At 37.5% G+C, this 21,949-nt stretch overlaps 1 protein-coding gene and 1 long non-coding RNA gene across 2 annotated transcripts in view; one reads left to right on the top strand and one right to left on the bottom strand.

Moving 5' to 3' along the window:
- LOC148156467 (uncharacterized) overlaps positions 1–21,949 on the top strand; it is a 261,721-nt gene that overhangs the window by 117,234 nt on the left and 122,538 nt on the right. The gene's annotated exons all lie outside the window — the stretch shown is intronic.
- LOC148156472 (GTPase IMAP family member 4-like) lies at positions 2,412–13,151 on the bottom strand. The gene is made up of 2 exons (XM_088010376.1): positions 13,052–13,151; positions 2,412–3,195 (listed from the first exon to the last, which is right to left on the bottom strand). The coding sequence occupies exons 1-2, from the start codon at positions 13,092–13,094 to the stop codon at positions 2,471–2,473; spliced, it is 768 nt and encodes a 255-aa protein (XP_087866502.1). The 5' UTR covers positions 13,095–13,151; the 3' UTR covers positions 2,412–2,470.

Genomic DNA, 21,949 nt, shown 5'->3' with positions numbered 1-21,949 from the left:
GAAATGAAGATGAACAGGAACAGCAGGTTTGTCCTGGTTTGCAGACGAGGTATATATTTGTTAAGGGCCGATGAAATGGGGTCCAGACACAAACAAAGTTTAATCTGAAGATTCTGGAGGATGTGTGAATAGGTCTGTCACCATGAAACATTTTACTGTATGATAAGTTGTTCCAAAGTTCTCAACAAATGATAATATAGTTCTTTTGAGGCCATTTTTAAGTTATATAATGGTAATGACGAAATAATAATGCAAGAACACATTCTCAAAGGTCATTAGACTTTAAATTCTAATGAATATTTAACACTGGAACTGGAACACATTTTTAATATCCAGAATAAATAAAACAAATGAATTTTGAAGTCTTTTTAAACAAAATTTCTTTTCAATATAAGGTCTAATCGAGATCAAAGTACCAAACTGAAGACTTTTATTGTCCAGTTTTTGGTCGAAAGAGAAAAAAAGAAACGATAAATCATTCCAATGGAAATGATTGACTTTGTTTTAATTTATCATCCGATTAATTGATTATTCTAACAGGCCTATGTGTGAACATTAGACTAAATCCTTAAGTATGTTGAAAAGTCATCATAAATGACGTACCTTTCACTTTGTTCTGGTGAATAAAGTCTAGCAGCAGATGATGTTCCTGCAGGTCTATCTCTACCTTCATTACTGCTGAAGCAACAAAATACAGTTTCAGTGATAATGACCAACATCCATAACTGCCATAATCTCCTGAAGATGCTTGTCGACTTCGGCATCATAAAACTAGATCAATCTGGGTTAAAGTTAAGACTGAAGACAGACGATCAAACTGCAGAGTGAGAGAATAAAAATACACGCTTAGCTCCCAACAGCTAACGTAGCATAGCTGACATAAACTTTAGCTCCCATAACAGAAACATATGAGGAGGGCAGAGTATCAAAATACCAGACATAAAAAAAATAATCTGAAATCATTTATTTACTCCATGTCTCATTATAATTGGAGAGCAAAGCCTGCAGGTTTAGCTTGTACTTAGTTCAGAGGACAGATCACTGGGACGCTTATAAGAAAGTGCTGAGATCTACAGTTTTCCAGCGAACTAACGTATTTGCTACTTCGGCACAAGCACAGTGAGAAACGTCAGAGGATAAAAACACTAGACTCCGAGTAAAACTCAGATGTCCCACCTTTTACTAGCATGTAAACGCACCATCAACACAAATCTGGGAGCTCCCGGAAGCGTAAAATGAGTCTCAAAAATAGTTGTGCACTCGTAACCTGATTTGTGTGTAAATGCAGTTTTGTGTGTGCATACCAGGTGATTTGTGTGTACTTTTTCAACATGTATAGGCGTAGGAGAAGGTTTATTTTATTTTTAAGTTTTACAAATCGAGTATTACACACGCACAGATATTTTTACACACACACAAATCTTTTTACACACACACAAATCCTGTTACGCACGCACAGATATTTTGAGACTATTTTCACTCCACAGTTTCAGCCTGATCTCTAGGTTCCAACTGAAGCTGTGCATTGATTCTAGATTGCTCCTCTTTATGACAAAAGATAATAACTTCAGTTTTGTTTCTGACCACCTGGAGAAAGTTTTGGCTCATCCACACATTTATCTGTTCTAAGTATTTGTTCAGTGCTTGGATGGGTTCAGAGCCACCTGGTGAAATTGTAATGTGGATGTAATGTATCATCTGATAGCCAAACTTATTTCCTGCTATAACCTGAGCTAGAGGGAGCTTTAAGTAAGAGGGGCCCGAAGACTGGAGGGCCAGGGTAGTCAGTGCTTATTCATGGTGGAAACTTAAAAACAAAAACAAAAAACAGGGCAATATTTCATCATTTGCAATGTAAGTCAAAGAGCCACTTGCATCAGCCCCGTCTATAATTATCTATGGGCTGCAGGTCTGTCTGCTGCATTTTATTAGCATGTTTTTTTCTTTCTTATAGCTTGATAGGAAGTCAGGTTATCCAAACCAGTAAACCACATTAATAATAGTGAAAAAAACACATTAAATGACCACTGAACACTATTTATAAAATACATCAACATTTTTAAATAAAACACAGACTTCTTCTACTTCTTCTGAGCTGCCAGCTCTCCGTCTAACAGGTAATTTGAGTTTGTCAAGTATTAACCTGTCCAGCATTGAGCTGAACTCTGTTTAAGCTGCAGCCAGCCAAGTTTCACAGAGCAGTTTAACGGGTGCTCTCCCTCTTCGTTGCACTTGTTTCTGAACCAGTTTATTTTTAGTGACTCATTCAAGTCCTAAGGGGTTTTTTCAAATAGTTTAAGCCAAAGCAACCTATTAAAACCTTTAATTTTCTAGACCCATGCAACTGTTGCTATTTTACCACTGTTAAACACAAATTAAAATTACTCAGTAAGTCCAATGTCCACACCATGTTTTAGATTCTTCTGTATGCTTGATATTTATTAGTAAAGCATTGTTTGACAGGGATTAGTTAGAGCTTGATGCAGCAATCAGGAGGGTTTCGAAACTGGAGGAGGAGGGAGAAACTGCTCCTTCTCCCTCTCTTTTCTTCCACTCTCTCCTTTTTCTCCTCTCTCTCAGCCTGGATTTGCTCATTAATTTTCTGCATAACTTTCTCATATTTTCCTCTCATACTGGAAAGTACTCCAGTACTCTCCACTTCTTCTCTCTCTTTGCGTATTTTCTCTTCTTTCTCCTTCAGGATGTGTTGTTTCTTCTCTTCGATTTTCCTCTCAGCCTCTTGGAACATCTCATTGGTGTAGTGACTTCCTCCATTCCTGTCAACAATGGTTCTGATCTTCCTCAGCAGCTCAGTGACCTGAGGTTTCTTATCTTTCATCTTATTGTTGAAGACATGATACTGGCTGTTACATCTGGACACCAGATCCTGCAGCTCTGGGCTGTCGGACAAATAATCCTCGATGGTGCCTTCAAGGTCGTCTCCACAGGTAAACAGAACCATTCTGTATCTGTCTCCAAACCTGGTGTCAAACAGACCTGGAGTATCAATGACAGCAACCTGCTGTCCATCCACATTACTGGAGACTTTGGAGCAGTTTGCAGTCATGGATTTGGGGCTGCATTTGGATTCAAAGCACTCTTGACCCATAATGGTGTTTCCAGAAGCGCACTTCCCAATCCCAGTCTTCCCCACCATCACGATCCTCAACATATTGTTGTTTGTAATGTTTGATCCTGTGAAGAAAAAGGTTTGAGTTTGAATTAAGATAATTATCCTGATTCAGCTTCTGCTTGTCAGTCCAATAACATTTCTGTCATACATATTGCCATATCTTAGTGTAAAATACTACAACACAACATATTCATTATTTGCAAGAGACATATTTGTAGAGGTAGGCTATAGTATAGATGATGACATAGTGCAGTGGTATCTAAGTCAAACCCTGAAAAGCTGCAATCCTGCACCTTTCATGCTTTTTCACACCTGAATCAAATGGCTAAATTCCCTAATCAGCTCTCAGTCAACTCTACAGAGGTCTGGTAACAAATTTATTTGATCCAGGTACAAGAACAGACTGGGAAGAAAAGTGGCCTATGATCTGACAGATTGGACTTCCTTCAGCTGCTCTGTTGAAAATCAAATGAAAAACATAAGCAGATACATAAATATACGGACTGAGGGACAATCCTTTTCCAAGATTTTATAGTGTGATTGTGAAGATGCAGGTTGTTTGAAAAGAGGAACACAGAAACAATATTTGGGGAATAATACATTGAATTTGAAAGTGGTTTTTGGCATAATCAGGAGTGTGAATGTATCAAGATGGCTACTAGTAAAGGTACGTTTTTAGAAGATGAAAACATCACTAATGCACTACTCAGGATGGTCTGTGGTAGAGAATAAGAAAGGAAGAGGGAAATGAAGGTTTGAAAAGAGAATGGTGTATGGGGTGCTGTGGTGGTGCAGGGGTTAAGCACAACCCATATATGGAGGGTTAGGGTTCAATTCCTGGCCTGGTAACCTTTGCTGCATGTCTCATTACCCATTTTCCTGTAAATTCACTATCAAATAAAGGCCAGTAGAGCCAATAAAACCTTTTAAAAAAGGGGGAATGGCAGCTGATAAAACAGCTCTTGAAGGTGAAGACAGAACTGAAATAAGAAAGAAAATAATGATGCAATATTTCAATGTTATACTAAAATTTAAGGCAGGACAAGTTATGGTTGGAGTAAGTCCTATCAGTTTGTCAAATTGGTAAAAGAAAGAAAGAAAGTAGTATTAACTGTTGGGGAAGAAAGAGGAGTAATTTTGTGGATTCGTGTTAGAGAAAACCTGAACAAGATAAAGAAAGTAATGAAAGTAGGAGATATTACAGGCATTAAACAGTTACAGGATTTTAGGAATGGAGAAAAATGCACAGTACTTCTATATTACTTCACCCTGACATACCTTCCTCCTTCCCTTGGGGGGGGAAAGGGGTGGCCGCCGATTTATGTTTTCGCATCCACCTGAATGTGTGTGTGTGTGTGCATGTATAAAATGGCTTCTTTGTGTGCTTTGGAGTTTCTGTGCTGATTAATTTTTTTGCAAAGCGATAAAAGCTGGTAGCTCTTGAATTGCTACAAAATAAAGCTGTATTTCCTTCAGCCCACAGGCTGCAATGTTGACATTTTGAGATGCCATGAGACCTAAATCCTGAACATCGTGGCATGGAGTGGATCCCAGTTTTCCATGTCTGGCATATAACCATTAATTTTATCTTTTAAACTGGTTCTATTGATCCTGTGTCCAGACAGAGGGGTAATCAGTAGCCTAGTGTCATGACCTGTTCTGAAGATCCTGCAGCTTCCACTTCTCTTCCTAACATGACGCCTCCACAGCCTGACTCTCATACTGATAGGAGGAACCACAGAGCTCTGTTAGGTTAAAGCTCATCTTCTGAAGTTGGGATGTTTTTCCTCCAACAGGTTCCAGAGGAATCACCTCAAACCAGATGTTGGACTGGATTATATTTCAATGTCATTTGTGAATGTTAAATCCTCATTTTCAACAGTGGAGCTATAAAGGTTATCATTTTGGAGAAAATCTCATCAACATCAATATTTCCACTAAATAAGAGGCAAAAAAAGTTGTTTGATAAAGGAAAAGCCTCTCAGAGTCTGAGCTCAAAGCGAGATGCCAGAAAGCAACACACTTTTTTTTAAATATTAGACAATTTAATTTCACATGTAGAAGCCATTTGTTTGTTAAATACTTAATGAAACATATTTACCATGTTTGTTATGAATGATGTATTCTCACAAAGAACGAGGTAATTAGCCCAAGTTTGTCGTTTATTGAACGTTCAGAAACTACAGCGGCTGTGATGCGCCAAGACAAATGTAAAACAACCCGAACAGGTGATCAACTCTAAAGCACTTGCACCTTTTTATTCTCCGTCTCTCTTAAGCACACCCGGCCGTTGCTGTGGCAACCGCCTGCGCTCCTCAAGCCGACCAGAGATTACATTAAAAAATATTTAGTCCGTTACAATATTAGGTTTTCAGGCTTGATATTTATTTTGCGATCATTAATAAGCCTCCCTGAACACAGCGGTGGTTGATTAGTTAATTTTAAACTTCTGCTCTGCTCGTTATTTTGGTAATGGAACCGAAACACACAGAATTGCGCAACACCTTGTAGAAACAATAATCACTGCAGTGTATATGTTGTTCTTTAATAAAGTTATGAACATTTTGATAAGGAGTCAGAGGAGGACTTGCTGGTCTCATCGTCCTGACGTGTTCAGTTTGTCACCTAATGCTGAGATTGACTCAAACCCTTCAGTGATCGACCTGTTGCAGCCCTGCTATGGTAAAGAACAATTCAGAAACAATATGAAATGAGAAAAAAAGCTATTCATTAGCTGATTAAGTTGTGTTTTAGATTGTTCTTGAAAAACTAATCAGTCACGGCTGATGGGTGCTAGGGGTTGCACCAATTAGTCGATTAGTCGATTCTTTTCTCAGCAATAACTTTTTTCTGGGCCAGTCGACTAGTCGCAATCACGTGACAAAACTGAATTTTTCCAAGGAAATAAAAGAAGGAGAACTAGGTGAGTTCGACAGGAAGCTCAAATTGTATTAAAACCACAGCAACTGTGATTTGGACAAAATTTGTAATTATTGTTGCAGAAAAGGTCGTTGGAAGAAAGACTGTGCTTTGAAGTAAGGATGAGTGTTAGACCTGCGCTGCCTGAGGTTGGTGTCACAGTTGTACTGGGGAACAATATAGCTGGAGGGAAAATCTGGCCTGATCAACCAGAGTCTCTAGTTGTTGTTTCAGTACCTTTGATCAGCAGTGGTCCTGATGAAAATGAAAAGTCACACCCTGAAGTTTTTCAAGCATGTGCTGTGACACAGGCAATGAAAGCATCCAGTGATGTACATCAGGATGAAGACTTCAGAAAAGATAAACACATTTCCTCTTCTTGTTTGTCTAATATTCCTTTGTCTATTTCACAGAATGATCTGGGACAGGAGCAAAGATCTGACCCCACCATACAGCATTTATTTCAGTCTGCATTACCTGCTGAGGAGATGCAAAGCTGTGCTCATGGATACTTTGTTGAAAACAAGGTATTGTTGAGGAAGTGGATGCCATGTGATGACAATGCTGTTGGGGAGTCAGTTTATCAGGATGTGGTGCCTTTGAAATGGCGTGAGTTGGTTTTGCAGGTATCCCATGATGAGTCCAGACACATGAGAGTTGGGAAAACCTACGACCACATTTTGAGAAATTTCTTTTGGCAGCGGCTGAAAAAAGATGTTGCTGCTTATATTAAAACCTGTCACACCTGTCAACTGACTGGTAAACCATCAAATCATAAACCGGGCACCATTGCATCCTATTCCAATTATTGGTAATAGTTTGAGCACTTAATAATTGATTGAGTGGGTCTTCTTCCCTCTTCATGTTCAGGGGCAAAGTATTTTTTGATTGTTATGTGTCAAAGTACCTGGATATGCTGCAGGTATCCAGCAGCATATCCATTGCACACACTTTCTGCAAAGTCTGTGGTGTGGGCTCTTGTGCAGTTTATTGGTATTTTCAGAATACCTAAGGTCATTCAGAGTGACCAAGGATCTAATTTCTCATTTGTTTGCACAGGTTTTGCAGCAGCTGCACATTAAGCACAACCAATCTACAGCATACTATACGCAGAGTCAAGGAGCACTGGAACAATTTCATCAAACATTAAAATCTTTACCTGTGCTTATTGTGTTCAGATGAATGCTGATTGGGAGGATGGTCTACCTTGGTTATTACTTGCAGCAAGACAAGTAACACAAGAGAGTATGGGCTTTAGCCCTAATTAGTATTTGGTTATTGTGTGGCCAAATAGCAACAGTTTTGCGAGATGAGTGGAAGGATGCTGAACCACCACAAAACCTGTTGCATTATATTAATGGATTTAAGCAGAGACTCTTTACTGCTATTCAGTTGGCAAAAGAAAAACTATCATCTGCATAGGAGAAAATGAAACATTTGTATAAGAAAGCTGAACATCGTGTTTTTCTTTCAGGTGACCAAGTACTGGCCTTACTTCCCGTTGTGACTTCACCTCAGGCCAAGTTTTCTGGCCCACACACAGTTTTGAAAACAGCTATCTGACCAAAACTATCTCATTGCGACTCCAGAAAGGCGGAAGAAATGGCAAACCATTCATGTAAACCTGTTTAAACCTTATCATGTTCATGCTGAGACTGTTTTGGTGGATAAAATTCACCCTGTGTGCATTGGTGAAACAATGACATCTGCTGGAGGTGAATGGAATGGCGATGGGTTGCCTGTTTCAGATTCAGCCATGCTAACTGGTTAACTTAAGAATTCTGAAGTACTGAAAACTGGACAGTGCTGAGTTGCCAGAGTCTCAATGTTTTGAGTTGATTCAAAATCTCACTCTGATTTATGTGCAGATGTCCATCCTGCACACACCTGATCAAACATGATATTGAGGTGGGTGATGCACAACCCATAAAACAGCAGTTTTACAGGGTTAACCCAGAATAACAAACATCTGGATGTTGAGGTTGACTACATGTTTAAAAATGGCATCGCTCAAGCATCATGTTCCAGCTGGTCTTCGCCTTCCTTGCTAGTTCCAAAATCAGACAAAACCTATAGATTTTGTTCAGATTTCAGAACGGTTAATAACAACCAAGCCTGATTCATATCCTCTACCTCGTATGGATGACTGCATTGACCAGATTGGTAATGGTAAATTCATTAGTAAGATAGACCTACTGAAATGTTATTTTTCAGGTCCCTTTAACTAAAAGGGCACAAGAAATCTCTGCCTTTATAACACCTAGTGGTTTATATTCATACAATGTTATGCCTTCTGGCTTGAGGAATGCGCCAGCGACTTTTCAGCGCTTGATGAATAAAGTTGTTGTGTGTTTAGAAGGTTGTTCTGCGTGTTTGGATGACGTTGTCTTCTCATGGCTAGTCTTCTTACCTGGAACAACTCACAACTTTGTTTGACTGTCTGGTGAATGCACGTCTTACAGTGAATCTAACCAAATGCGAATTTGCTCAAGCGACTGTTGCTTATCTTGGTAATCAAGTGGGTCATGGTAAAGTATGTCCAGCTAGTGCAAAGATAGAAGCGATTGAAAAGTATCCACCACCAACAACTAAGAAGGAACTCATTAAATTCTTGGGTTTAGTTGGATACTATAGAGCAGGGCTCCCCAAAGTCGGTTCTCGAGGGCCGGCATCCTGAATGTTTTAGTTCTCTACCTGGTAGCAGTAACAACCTTTTCAGCAAGTCAGTGTTCTTAGACCTTCTAACAAGCCATTATTTGATCCAGGTGCGCTAAACCAGGGACAGAACTAAAACATGCAGGATGCCGGTCCTCCAGGACCGACTTTGGGGACCACTGATATAGAGCCTTCTGCAGAAACTTTTCAACTGTGGCTGCACCTCTGACAGATCTTTTGAAAAGCAATGTGAAATACATTTGGTCCTGTCCGTCAACGGGCTTTTGAAGACATGAAGAAGATGCTTTGCAATTTTCCTGTCTTGATGGCTCCTGATATGAATAAGCCTTTTAAGCTCCAGGTTGATGCCAGTCATGTTGGTACAGGGGGAGTCCTTTCGCAACTGGATGACTTTTCAATTGAAATACCTGAGTTTTTTTTTTTCCTAAGAAATTTAACAGGCATCAGCTGAATTATTTAGTCATCAAAAAAGAGAACCTTGCTCTTATTTGGTCTTTGCAACATTTTGAGGCCTATGTGGGTTCAAGAATGTCAGAGGATATCACAATCCTCTGACATTCTTGAATTCTTTTCGCTACCCAAATCAGAAACTTGTGAGATGGTCATTGTTTCTGGAGTCTTATTCCTTTGATATTTATTATATCAAGGGGAAGGATAATGTCATCACAGATGCTTTGTCAAGAGCACAGTCAGTAACTTTTGGGGTTTTTTCCCCTTTCTCTCTCCATACTTGTCTAACAGTCACTTCCAGGTACCAGTTGTTGACTTGCGGATGGGATCGGAAGGGATCTAAGTTTTGTTGTTTTTGCTCTATCTCCGCTGGTCTGAGATGTTGCGAGTGCATTTAATTCTGTTTTTTTGGGGGGGGATTTTTCCCAGATGTTCACACAGTTTGCCCAGGGTTCCAGTGGGGACCCCGTCTTGAAGAGGAGGGGTGTTGCGGACCAAGGCCTTTCCTTTGGGTCTTTAAGGTCTCTGTTTTAGACTTCTTGATTGGTGCTGATTGGAAGTGGAGGCAGCTGGCCAGTGTCTCCAGACACTGGCCAGATGACACTAAGTTGGGTTTTGGGTTTCTGGAAGTATCTTCCAAAAATCCAGTTTAAGAAGCCCATTCTTTTTGTCCCTCTGACACACGTCACTCTGTCTCCCTGCAACTCTCTCCCCGTTCTCCCTTTCCTCCCAAACCAGTTATTATTTTTGTTAAATAAATCCCATTTTAAGTTATCCCATGCATTGCTTCCCTTTAATTTGTTATGGTTCAAGAGCCAGACCATAACACAGTCTCTACAGAACACGCCCAGTTAGTGTCAGCAAACCAAATCCTAAACACATGGACTAGGTGTCTGTGATTGGCTACATTTGCTGATAAAGCTCTACAACGTGGTTACATGCTAATAATGTTAAGACCAATTTTTTAAAGTTCATTCTCATCATTCTTATTACCGGTTTGACTCCCACACATTGTCTGCTTGTACTTTTATAATTACTGCTGACCAGGTGAAAAGAGAGCTGGAGAAACTTCACCTTGGGAAATCCCCTAGTCCAGACAATATCAGCCCCAAAGATCTTAAAGACATGTTCAGGTCAGTTAAGTTGAGTCCTACAGTACCTCTTTAACTTTAGCCTAAAGCTTCATAGAGTACCAGAACTATGGAAAACATAGTGTTTGGTTCCAGTACCAAAGAAGATACTTCCAAAAACACTGAACAACTACAGATCATTGCTCTGACCTCTCACATTATAAAGATTATGGAGAGGCTGCTTCTGGTACATCTGAGGTCACAGATGGATGCAGCCCAAGACCCTCTCCAGTTTGCATACCAGCCCCACTTAGAAGTGGATGATGCAATTATATACATGCTGCAGAGGGCGTATTACTCCCTTCACAGACCTGACACCATTGTCCGCATACTTTTGTATTGGCCTATTGTTTTCATACTGTTTAGAATTATTATGTTTATTGTTTTATTTTAGGCATTTAACACCATGGTTATGAGTTATGTTCTTATTACAGGTCCAAAGAGTATGGAATGTGGTTGTCATACCACTAATTAATGTTATGATATAAAATGACTGCCCAATGTTTCATGATAATAGGCATGAACTAAGAAAAGGGGAAGTAGAATGTTGACTTCACTCATTAATAATGTGCTTTCACAGATGCCATAGTTCAGATTCTGTGTATATGCGCACAGGTTAGTTTTATTATTCTTGCCCTCAGGATTTTTTCCACTGGTTGCAATTGGCTGATTTCCATGAAAGAGTGTATGATCATGATCGCCGATCACTGTGTTGTGTGGCCGATCACTAAAACCGATTACATTTATCTTACTTCACAGCCTGCACATGCAACTGATCTCCTCTTTCCTCCACATTAGGCAAGCGCGTGGCAACAAATCCTAAGCGACGTGGTGAAAAACTTTAACTCTCTGAGAGTGAATGGAGAAGTTTGCGTGTTGTGGCGGAAAATTATGTCAATTGTGAAGAACATCAAAATGCATCAACACAATGAATCTAATATGACATTTAAAAAACAAACACTTGACGGAGTTTGGCATCGTCGAGGCTTAATGCAGGAAAAAAATTAACAGATAGCAGATAAAGCAGTGCACAACTACGAACACTCACGGCCAGTCTGACGGCCAGAAAGCTAAACAACCCAAAAACAAACTAAGTCAAAGAGCTAGCGGTATAAGACGCTGGTTCTGCTCCTGCAGCTACGCACTACTGGTAGTAATATTTCACTACCAGTAGTAAGTAGTGAAATACGTGCTACTGAACATCTGCTTAAAGCTGCAGCACGTAACTTAAACAAACAGGCAAAATATTTTGCATATGTATTGAAACGTTCGCTGTCCAAACATAAGACAGATAAAATCGATCTCCTCTACCTTCTCCTGGCATTCTGTAGAATTACTCGGCTCAATCAGAAGGATCAGAATCAGCACAAAACAATGATCTCAGGAAGTTTTGATTTAGAAAATCTGGATTGTTTATTTTGATGCAACCTGCATTTGACTTTGAATGACTGCTTTTTTACTTAACATTATTTGATATAGGCAGTGTTGTGAGATTTATTTGACTCACGTATAATTTAGAATACTAAAAACCTTACTGTTAAATATTATTTCACTGATTGCAGGTTTTTCAGTTGTCCTTTTCATGGAGCAGCTGATGCATTGTGCCTGCAAGTATTTTACATGTTTTATGTCTAAATTAGGTGAATTTATTGCAAGATAATTTTTTCCATTTTGCCAGATAACGGAGTACCATTTATACCTAAAGCAAAAAAATTTACAGCCAATCCAGGCTATGATCAGCAATGATCGGTGATTGGCAGAGATCGGCCCTCATTGGTGATCGGAATCGGAATAGATGGCAAAAACATCGTTCCTGTGGTACACTAGCGGAACTAGTCAGCATTGGGCCGGGGGGCGGTGCCAATTACTGGGCACCTAACGAATCACACGTCTATCGCCTGCGCTGCCACAAACTGTTGACGAGGGGGCAAGGGGTTCCGCGTCTTTTGTTTACAATGAAAAAATAAATATGAAGGTCAATTAAGTGGTAAAACATGAATCAAAGTTCTCCTTTTTTTTTAAATTAACTGGTGCATTTTAACTGTATTGATTTATTTATTGAGCCATTTATAGGTTATATTTCTGCCATGATATCATGACAATAAAGTCATAATATTATCAGAATACAGTCAAAATCTTAGCAGACTAAAGACACACCATTACCGGAAGAAAGTCAAATTATGTGAAGAAAAATTCTGAACAAAAGGTTTTGATAGTTACCAAGACCTGACATGAGCAGTTCAGCAGGTCTGTGGTCCTTTCTCTGAAATGTATACAGTGGTTGCACAATCATTTCAATCTCCTACTGATAAGAATGTGGTGCTGATGTGTTAAAAGATAAAGTATTTTCCTATCTGTAAAACCAATAGCAAAGTAGGCTATACAACGTCACAAGATTTTTAACATTCCTCATCTTAAGGCAGTGGTACATCTGGTTTTTCCTGTAGGAGTTCTCATAAGATTACTAGACTGCCTTATTCTCCTAAAACGACTTTAGTCTTGTAATATAATGACTATATTCTCTTATGACTTTCTTTTCTAGAACTTTACTCTCATAATTTAAAATAAATCTCTCAGTCTGGCCTAAAAGGCCAGTCACTCTCAGTCCAGGATTTCCTCAGGATTGTAGGAAATTCTGAGGTATGACTGAAGAAAAGAAGTAGCAGGTTTAGTCCATATGTAGTTTTGTTGCTGGATATTTTCTAAATCTGAATAGACTCAAAACATAGTAATCCTGACTCACCATAGTCGTAGGCCTTGTTTGAGCTCATCTTGTCGCTGTCCATGATCAGTCAGAGGGAGCAGTGTTCACACTCAAGCTGAAGCAAAGTTATGAATACAGGTTGGATCCTGCACAAGCCTTTTGAACAGAGCGACAGTCAGAGTAAACTGAAACTGGAGCTTTGATTGGCTCTCTGGCCCAGACTTTTTAAGGAACATCGTGCTTTACTTGGTTTACATCAAATTAACCTAAATCACTTGTAGAAGGTGTTTTGAAGTCAAATGTAATCCCAAATTTTCCCCAGACATGAAAATATTAAAATCAGATATCCTCTTTGAATTAATCAAGGGGAAATGATTTTAAAAATTGTGGAAAAATATATGAAGGTGTGTTTTATGATGGGTCACAATTGTGACTGGTGGGATGGTGTTCTTATACTAAGATGAGCTAAAAGTGCTTTTTCTAAATAGACATGATCATATGTGAACATTGTTTCTTTATTGGAATATATCTCATCACAGCATTACTTTAGTGCAACATTTGCTCTTTAAGTACAAATTTGACTATCAATATATTCTAAACCAGTGTTTGTCAACCCTGGTCCTCTCCGCCCCCCCTGTCCTGCATGTTTTAGGTATTTCCCTTCTGCCATATGGAAGCTCTGGGTGATTAACAGGCTTCTGCAGTAATTGATGGTCATCCAATAATTTGAATCAGCTGTTCTGGAATAGAGGCACGCAGGATTCCAGACGCGGGAGGCGAGCTGATTTTTGATGGCTGGATCGCGGAGTTGACAGAGCAGAATTGATACAGAAACAGCTGATCTTGGCGGTTGGCATAAACTGGTTTGTGACTGGACTGCTATGGCGACTCAAGTTGAGGATGAGGGAGACGATGAAATGGATTTTGGTGACTGGACTCCAGTACGTGGTAGTAGAGGATCAGGAAGAGAACGAAGTAGAAAGGAAGAAAGGTTGGTGGAGACACAAAGTAGTAGCAAACGGAGTCTAGAAGAAAATAGTTCAGATGAAAATAATGCAGGTTGCAAGAGGATTGTTGGGCAGGAAACTAAGTTGATCATAAAGTTTAGGAAGGAGGATGAAGGGATACAACTTAGTCCGCTAGCTCTGTCAAGAGAATTAAAAAAGAAGTTTGGAGATCTGACACTTGCTAAGACTCTTAGAGATGGGAATCTGTTGATCACAGTGAGGAATGAAGAACAGAAAAACAAGGTGATGAACGCCCACAGTATTTGTAAAAAACTGATTACTGAGATAAAGATTTTGGGAGAGGATAAAGTGGTAAGAGGAGTGATCACAGGTATCCCAGTTGGTGAAGATCTAGAAAAACTCAGACACAGTATTAATGGAGGTGAAGTAAGTAAAATCAAAAGATTGATGAGAACAGTGGAAGGTGAAAGAGTGGAAAGTCTCTCAGTAATGTTGGAGTTTCAAACACAAGTTCTTCCTGAAAGGGTAAGAGTCGGGTGTATGTGCTTCCCTGTAAGGCCATATATACCTCCTCCTCTCAGGTGTTATAAATGTCAGAGATATGGACACATTGCAGCTGCATGTAGGGGAAAACAAAGATGTCCAAAGTGTGGAGGAGAGCATAATTATGATGAATGTAAAAATGGGAAGGATAAGTGTTGTAATTGTGGAGGGCAACATAGGGTGACTTATGGAGGATGTGAAGTCAGAAGGAAAGCAATGGAAATCGAACAAGTCAAAGCTACTAATAATATAAGTTATGCTGAAGCTGTTAAAAGAGTGAAACCTAAGGAAGTTATAAGGAAAGTTCAACCAAACCCAACAACAGAACAGAGACCGAGTGGAACTGAAACTGGGTTAACAGTTGAAAAAATTCTATTGTTCATTGCATATGTAATTAATTGTACAGATCAAGTTAAGCACAAAACAGAAAAAATCAAAATAATTGTGAAAGGGGCAGAGAGGTTTTTTGGTATTAAGGACATATCTTGGGAACACATAAATACGAGGTTAGGGGCAGAAGGATAGGTCGGAGGACAGGAAGATAAAAACTGATCATCTTACAGTGGAACGCTAGAAGCCTTATTGCAAATGGACAGGAATTTAAAGGATTTATTAGAGAGTATAAAGATGATTTAGATATTATATGTATTCAAGAAACATGGCTTAAACCAAATCTTGATTTTGTTATAAAAGGATATGAAAGCATTAGAAGAGACAGAGAGGGGGGATCTGGAGGAGGATGTATTACATTTATTAAACAAGGAATTCAGTTTAGATTATTAGCTAAAGGAAGAGAGTTAGAATATATCATTACTGAAATTTGGACAGTAAATGGACGATTTAAAATAATCAACTTTTATAATCCATGTAAAAGACTATCATTAGATTTAATGGAGGAAATTGGGGTATTTCTAGAGGGTAAAGTTATTTGGTGTGGGGACTTTAATGGGCATAGCTCTTTGTGGAGTCATCATAATGATCAAAATGGGGATATAATAGAAGAAATAATGGATGTTAAAAATTTGGTCTGTTTAAATGATGGAAGTGGGACTAGAATTAATTTTAGAGATAACACAGAGTCAGCAGTTGACTTAACATTAGTTTCAAATTGTTTAGCAGGGGTTTGTTTATGGCAAGTTTTAAATAAAACAACTATAGGAAGTGACCATTATCCTATTAGGATGGAAGTAAAGCTAAATATAGAGAGGTATTGTATAAAAGGGATAAAGAAGTGGTCTTTTAGGTCCGCGGACTGGGGAAAATTTAGGAAAAGTAGTGAAATAAAAATGTTAAAAGTAGACATGAATAGTAGTATTGATGATTTAAATTCTTTTATAAGTAATGCCATACTTGAAGCAGCTGATCAGGCTATAAGGAAGGAAGGCGGGAGAAGAGACAGAAGGTTGGTGCCCTGGTGGACATCAGAATGTAATAAAGTTATAAAAAAACGAAATAAAGCTTTCAAAGTATTAAAAAGAAATCATAATTTTCAGAATCTGAATGAATACAAGAAATTGCAAGCAAATGTAAGAAGGATTATTAAAAATGCAAAAAGAGATTATTGGAGGAGTTTTTGTAATTCAATAGAGAAGGAGACAGATATTTCTAAGGTCTGGGCAACAATTAAAAGGATGAATGGGATTAAGAGAATAAGTGGATATCCAATACTAAATGATGGAGAAATAACAGCAGTTACTGATACAGAAAAAGCAAAAATGTTAGTAAATACTTTTGTTAAAATCCATAGTTCTGAAAATATTAGTGAAGAGGGGAAAAAAGGAAGGCAAAAGACAATATTGGAGAACAAGAATTTATTGCAACAAATGGAAGATACAAATGATCCATTGAATATGTATTTTACAATAAATGAATTAAATATGGCACTCAAAAAATGTAAGCTATCAGCTCCAGGAAAAGATCAAATTTGTTATGTTATGGTTAGTAATTTAAGTGAGTCTTCTAAAAATATTTTATTAGAAATGTATAACAGGATATGGGAGGATGGAGAATTACCAAAAAGTTGGAAGGAAGCAGTGATTATTCCAATTCGAAAACCAGGAAAAGATTAATCCAAACCAGAAAATTATCGGCCAATAGCGTTAACATCCAACTTATGTAAGATAATGGAGAGAATGATAAATGAAAGATTAATATATTATATGGAAAAGAAGGAACTTATATCGTCTTATCAGAGTGGTTTCAGAAGAGGGAGAAGTACAATGGATCCAATTTTATGTTTAGAACATGAGATTAGAAAGGCTCAAGTGAATAAAGAGAGTGTTGTGGCAATATTTTTTGATATTGAGCGAGCATATGATATGATGTGGAGGGAAGGGTTATTAATTAAAATGAGAAGAATGGGTATAAATGGGCATATGTTTAGATGGATCAAAAATTTTCTAGAAGGAAGACAAATACAAGTGAGGATAGGGAAGGACTATTCTGAGAGTATGAATATAGAAAATGGGACACCACAGGGTAGTATAGTAAGTCCGTTATTGTTTTCAGTGGTAGTTAATGATATGTTTAAAGAAGTAGAGGGTGGAATGGGATTTTCACTTTTTGCTGATGATGGAGCAATGTGGAAAAGAGGAAGAAATTTAGAATTTATTGTTAAAAAGCTTCAGGGAGCAATTTTAGCTGTAGAAAAATGGTCGTATAAATGGGGTTTTAAACTTTCTGTAGAGAAAACTAAAATTATGTTTTTTACAAGGAAAAGAGTTGATGGAAAAATTAAATTAAAATTATATGGACAGGATTTAGAAAGGGTTAAACAATTTAAATTTCTTGGAATGTGGTTTGATGAAAGAATGACATGGGGAGTGCATATTAAGAAAATAGTAGATAAGTGTAGGAAAGTATTAAATATAATGAGATGTTTAGTTGGAACTGAGTGGGGAGCTGATAGAAAATCATTAAAAGCAATTTACACTGGGTTAATTAGGTCAGTCTTGGATTATGGATGTATAAGTTATAATTCAGCAGCAGATTCAAACCTCCATAAGTTAAATATTATTCAACATCAGGCATTAAGATTATGTACCGGTGCTTTTAAAACATCCTCAACAGCAGCATTACAGGTTGAAATGGGAGAAATGCCTCTTAAACTTAGAAGGGATCAATTATCCTTAAATTATTGGTCAAACTTACAGGGACAAAGTCAGGATCATCCAACATTAGAGGTACTTAAACATGGCTGGGAAAATTCAAAGAAACAATTAAAGAGCTTTGGATGGATAATAAACTCTAAAGTTAATGAAATTAATTTAAATCAGTTAGATATATGTCAGGCAGTTCCATTATCTGCAGTTCCACCTTGGTTAATTCATGATACTGAGGTTGATTTTTCCGTCTTAGAAAAGAGCAATAAAGATAAATTTAGCAATATGAATAGTAATATAATACAAGAATACTTAAATGAATATTGTAACTATGTACAAATCTACACAGATGCATCAAAAAATACAGCTAATAAGGTAGGGATAGCATTTATTGTACCACAGTTTCAGATTAAAGTAGGAAAAAGGATCAGTGATGGAGTCTCAGTGTATACAGGAGAAATGCTTGCTTTACTTTTAGCAGTTCAGTGGGTGGAAGAGGTAAGACCATTAAAATCAATTATTTGTTCAGATTCTAGTTCTTCATTATTTAGTTTGCAAAATAATAAATCAGATAGTAAACCAGATATATTAATTGAAATACAACAAACACTTTACAGAATCAATATGATGGGGCTAACAGTAAATTTTGTTTGGGTTCCAGCACATCACGGGATTAAGGGTAATGAAATGGTAGACAGAATGGCCAAAGAGAGTACTAACCGGGTGAAGATAGATATTAATGTTAGTTTTAGTATAACAGAAATAAAGGGTACAATTAAAAAAAAAACAAGAGAGAGGTGGCAAAAGTTATGGGATGAAGAAAAGAAAGGAAGGTGGTTATATAAAATTCAAAAGAATATTGGTCAAATGAGAAGAACAGAAAGAATAAGAAGAGAAGAGATAATTATTTCACGGTTTAGAATCGGACATACTGGACTAAATAGATCATTATTTCTAATAGGGAAACATCAGACAGGGAAATGTGACTGTGGGGAAGATGAGACATTGGAACATGTTATTTTCAGTTGTAGGAATTATTTGATGCAAAGAAATAACTTAATTAGAAACCTTAGTAGCATGAAAATGAAATTTGATATTGTTGATTTATTACAGAAAGATTCAGGAAGTAGAGGATATGAGGCCTTATTTTATTTCTTAAAACAGTGTAAGTTGTTTAATAGGATATAGTAATATTTATTTATTTATTTATTTATTTATTTATTTATTTATTTTTTTGTCATGTGGTCCACACTCCTTACCAGTTGGTGGCGGTAATGCATACCTAAAGTTTCTTGCCAACCGCCATAAAAATTCAAATAGAAGAAGAAGAAGGAATAGAGGCACATCTAAAACATGCAGAGCAGGGGAGCGCTGAGGACCAGCATTGAGAAACACTGTTCTAAACCAAGGTAAATTTGAGTGCTTGAGTGTTTATGCATAATTATATTGAACTTCAGTCAGTTGTAGTGTCATCACAGTAACATAGATCAAAGATAACCAAACTATTTCTGCAACTATGGCTTACAAATAGGTGCCTGGTTGAACAATGTGTGTGAGCGAAGGGGGTGGATTCTTAGAGACTCCCTGTTATACTCAGCCCCAACTCAAGACGAACAAGGGGAGGGGAAATCAATTTTTGGGGGGTCAAACTGAATCGTAGCTGAACATGGACAACATCAGTAGCCAACAAGCTACTTGTTAACAAGCTTAAGATTCTGTATTGATATTAGCTAGTGTTGAGATTGAGAATCTCAATCGATGAATCATAATTTGTATTGACACACGGAGCATAAAATCAGCCAAGAAAAGCATTCAGACTTTACTTATTTTATTAACTTTCAGCGCTGAAAGGAGACGCTTTACCATTACATCCGAGAAGAGTTTCTAAAAAGTCTGTGCAGCGTCTGAGGAGAAAGAGGAGGGCAGCTGATTATATGAACTGAAGACACTCCCTGAAATCACACCATGTCTCTGTGGCCTGATAAGTTTCTGTTTCTCGTGAGAAATATGCTTTAGTGTCTAACAGAATCAAAAATGTAACTCTTTACTATGGGCCCTTTGTTTAACAGCGTGTGACTCTTTCTCGGCCTTGGTAAAGCATCTCCTTTTTGGGCTCTAAAAGAGCCCAAAAAGGAGATGACAAACCCTAGAGTAGACACTGTCCCTTCCGGAAAACATCCCCCGAGGCTTTTACAGATCTTGACATACATATCATTTCAGTCATTGATGTTGTCTTTCATTCATGTCATTTCATCTCATTTCATTTCATTTCAATTTTGGGGGTAAAAACGGACAGGGCACCCCTATGCCTCTTAGGCGGTGGATCGAAACCACAATGTCCCTCTTACAGTCTAATGTAGAACATGTAAAGAAATAAAATTGTTAAAGGATGTTAGAGTGTTAAATTTGGAGGAACATAAGTCAACCCTCCATGGCATGACTGTTTTGTTTTTTGTTTTTTTGTAGAAGAAAATATTTTTGCAGTTTTGTCAGAGCTTCATCATTTGTAATTACCCATCCATCATAAAGTTGAACGATTACACTTTCTGGAACCAAATATTATTATTACCTTTATGTTGCTTGTTATTTATTTATTATTTCTTTTTGTTACCTCGGGTCAACGTCATGCCATAGAAGGGTGATGAACTATTAAATAACAAAGTCTGAAATTTTTGTGTTAGTTTTTATATATATTTTGTAATCCAAGTTAAAAAGAATAAATGTTAAATTTTATGAAAATATAAAATGGGTGAAGTGTTAGGAGGATATAATTTTCATCTTTACAGTAAAAAAGTATTAAAATTATATTCACTAAGTTGTTAGAGTTAACCAAAATGTAAATTGAATAGAATGTTAGGATGATATTTCAAACTTAATAAAATGCAAAAATGAATAAAGTGTTAGGTTAATATTTAAAATGAATAAAATGTAAAATGAATAAAAGGTAGATATTACTTAAAACTTAATGAAGTAAAATTAGAAATGTTAAGCTACTATCCTTTAAAGTCAATGAAGCGATAATGAGTGATGCGTAAAACAGTGTGTTAGTTTTAGAAACCAAACTTACTGAAATTTCTATGTAATATTTAAAAGTTAATGAACCACAGAAAGGATGCAATGTTAAACGAAATGAAATGGTAAGAAAAGCTTAGAAGTCTGAGTATTGAAAGGACAGAACAATGAACACATTCATAAAACAGCAAACAAATGCAATAAATCAGTTTCAAGGGCAGCACAGTCAAAATATACTGATATGAATTAACTGTGATGAGGAAACAAGTAAAGATGCTCTCTAAGTAAAATGCAATAATAGTAATAAGATCTAATCATATCAGTCTCTCTATAGCGAGACATGTCTACGTCAAATCAGTTTCTGCGTGTGTCCAGATGTAGAGCCGGCGCAGCTCGATAGGAAACCCCGACAGGCCCAGGAGGCTTCAGTGTGGCGTTTCAGCTTTAACTCGGTCCACCAATCGTGGAAGGCGCCCACAGTCTCACACCCGGCACACCCAGAAAGGATTGGACTTCATTCTGCAACAGAAAAAACACAACAAAAAGCGAAATCAATGGATTATATAAAGAACATTAAAGTGAATGAAAAAATGTTGTTTTGTCACTAGATACTAGTACTGCCCTTATACTATAGAAAGCCGGAGTTCAAAGGTCGTCTGTCGGTTCTGGGAAACCATCTGATAGGCAGGTGAGGTTCTATTGGTACCGCTGCCCTTCTCTATGTTGGAAGTGATGCACTGGACAGCCAAGGACCTCAGGCAGGGAACAGCAGCATCCACAGGTGATGAGGAGAGCAAGGAAGGTTCTTTAAGATTCTGCATCATCTGATTAGTAAATATAATGTTCTTTTTTCTTTATTTAAAGGCTGCTCCTTGAAGCTGAAGATCAAGATTTTTTTTTCTCATACTAAGCCAATAGAGCATCAATATATCAGTAACATCTGTTATTTCAGTTCTCCTCTTAATAATAGCAAAAGAAATGCTTAAATTAAGTTGCACATTTCAACCTTCAAGAATAACTTTGCTTGTTTTAAGTGTTGGCATATTCATAGGATCAGACAAAATCAGAAACCAAACAAAAAATCATGTAAAAGATCAGAATATGAAATAAATGTGCAAAACTGCCCACAGTCATGTTTTATCAAAGAAATATCATTTGAAATGTATATAAGATTATCCCTAATAGAAACTTTACCAGAAATCTTAAACCATACATAAATCTTTTGCTTTTGTTATTTTAATGAGATTCAATCAAATAGTCCTCATTTAACAAGAAGTAACCCGCTATACTAAAGGCCTGTAAAGTATCATCAA

This window comes from Poecilia mexicana, unplaced genomic scaffold, assembly GCF_051168715.1.
Source record: "Poecilia mexicana isolate PSO_F unplaced genomic scaffold, ASM5116871v1 scaffold_11, whole genome shotgun sequence".
NCBI classification, from domain to species: Eukaryota; Metazoa; Chordata; class Actinopteri; order Cyprinodontiformes; family Poeciliidae; genus Poecilia; species Poecilia mexicana.
The sequence above is the reverse complement of the archived record's forward strand: the minus strand, read 5'-3'. Positions and strand labels throughout refer to the sequence as shown.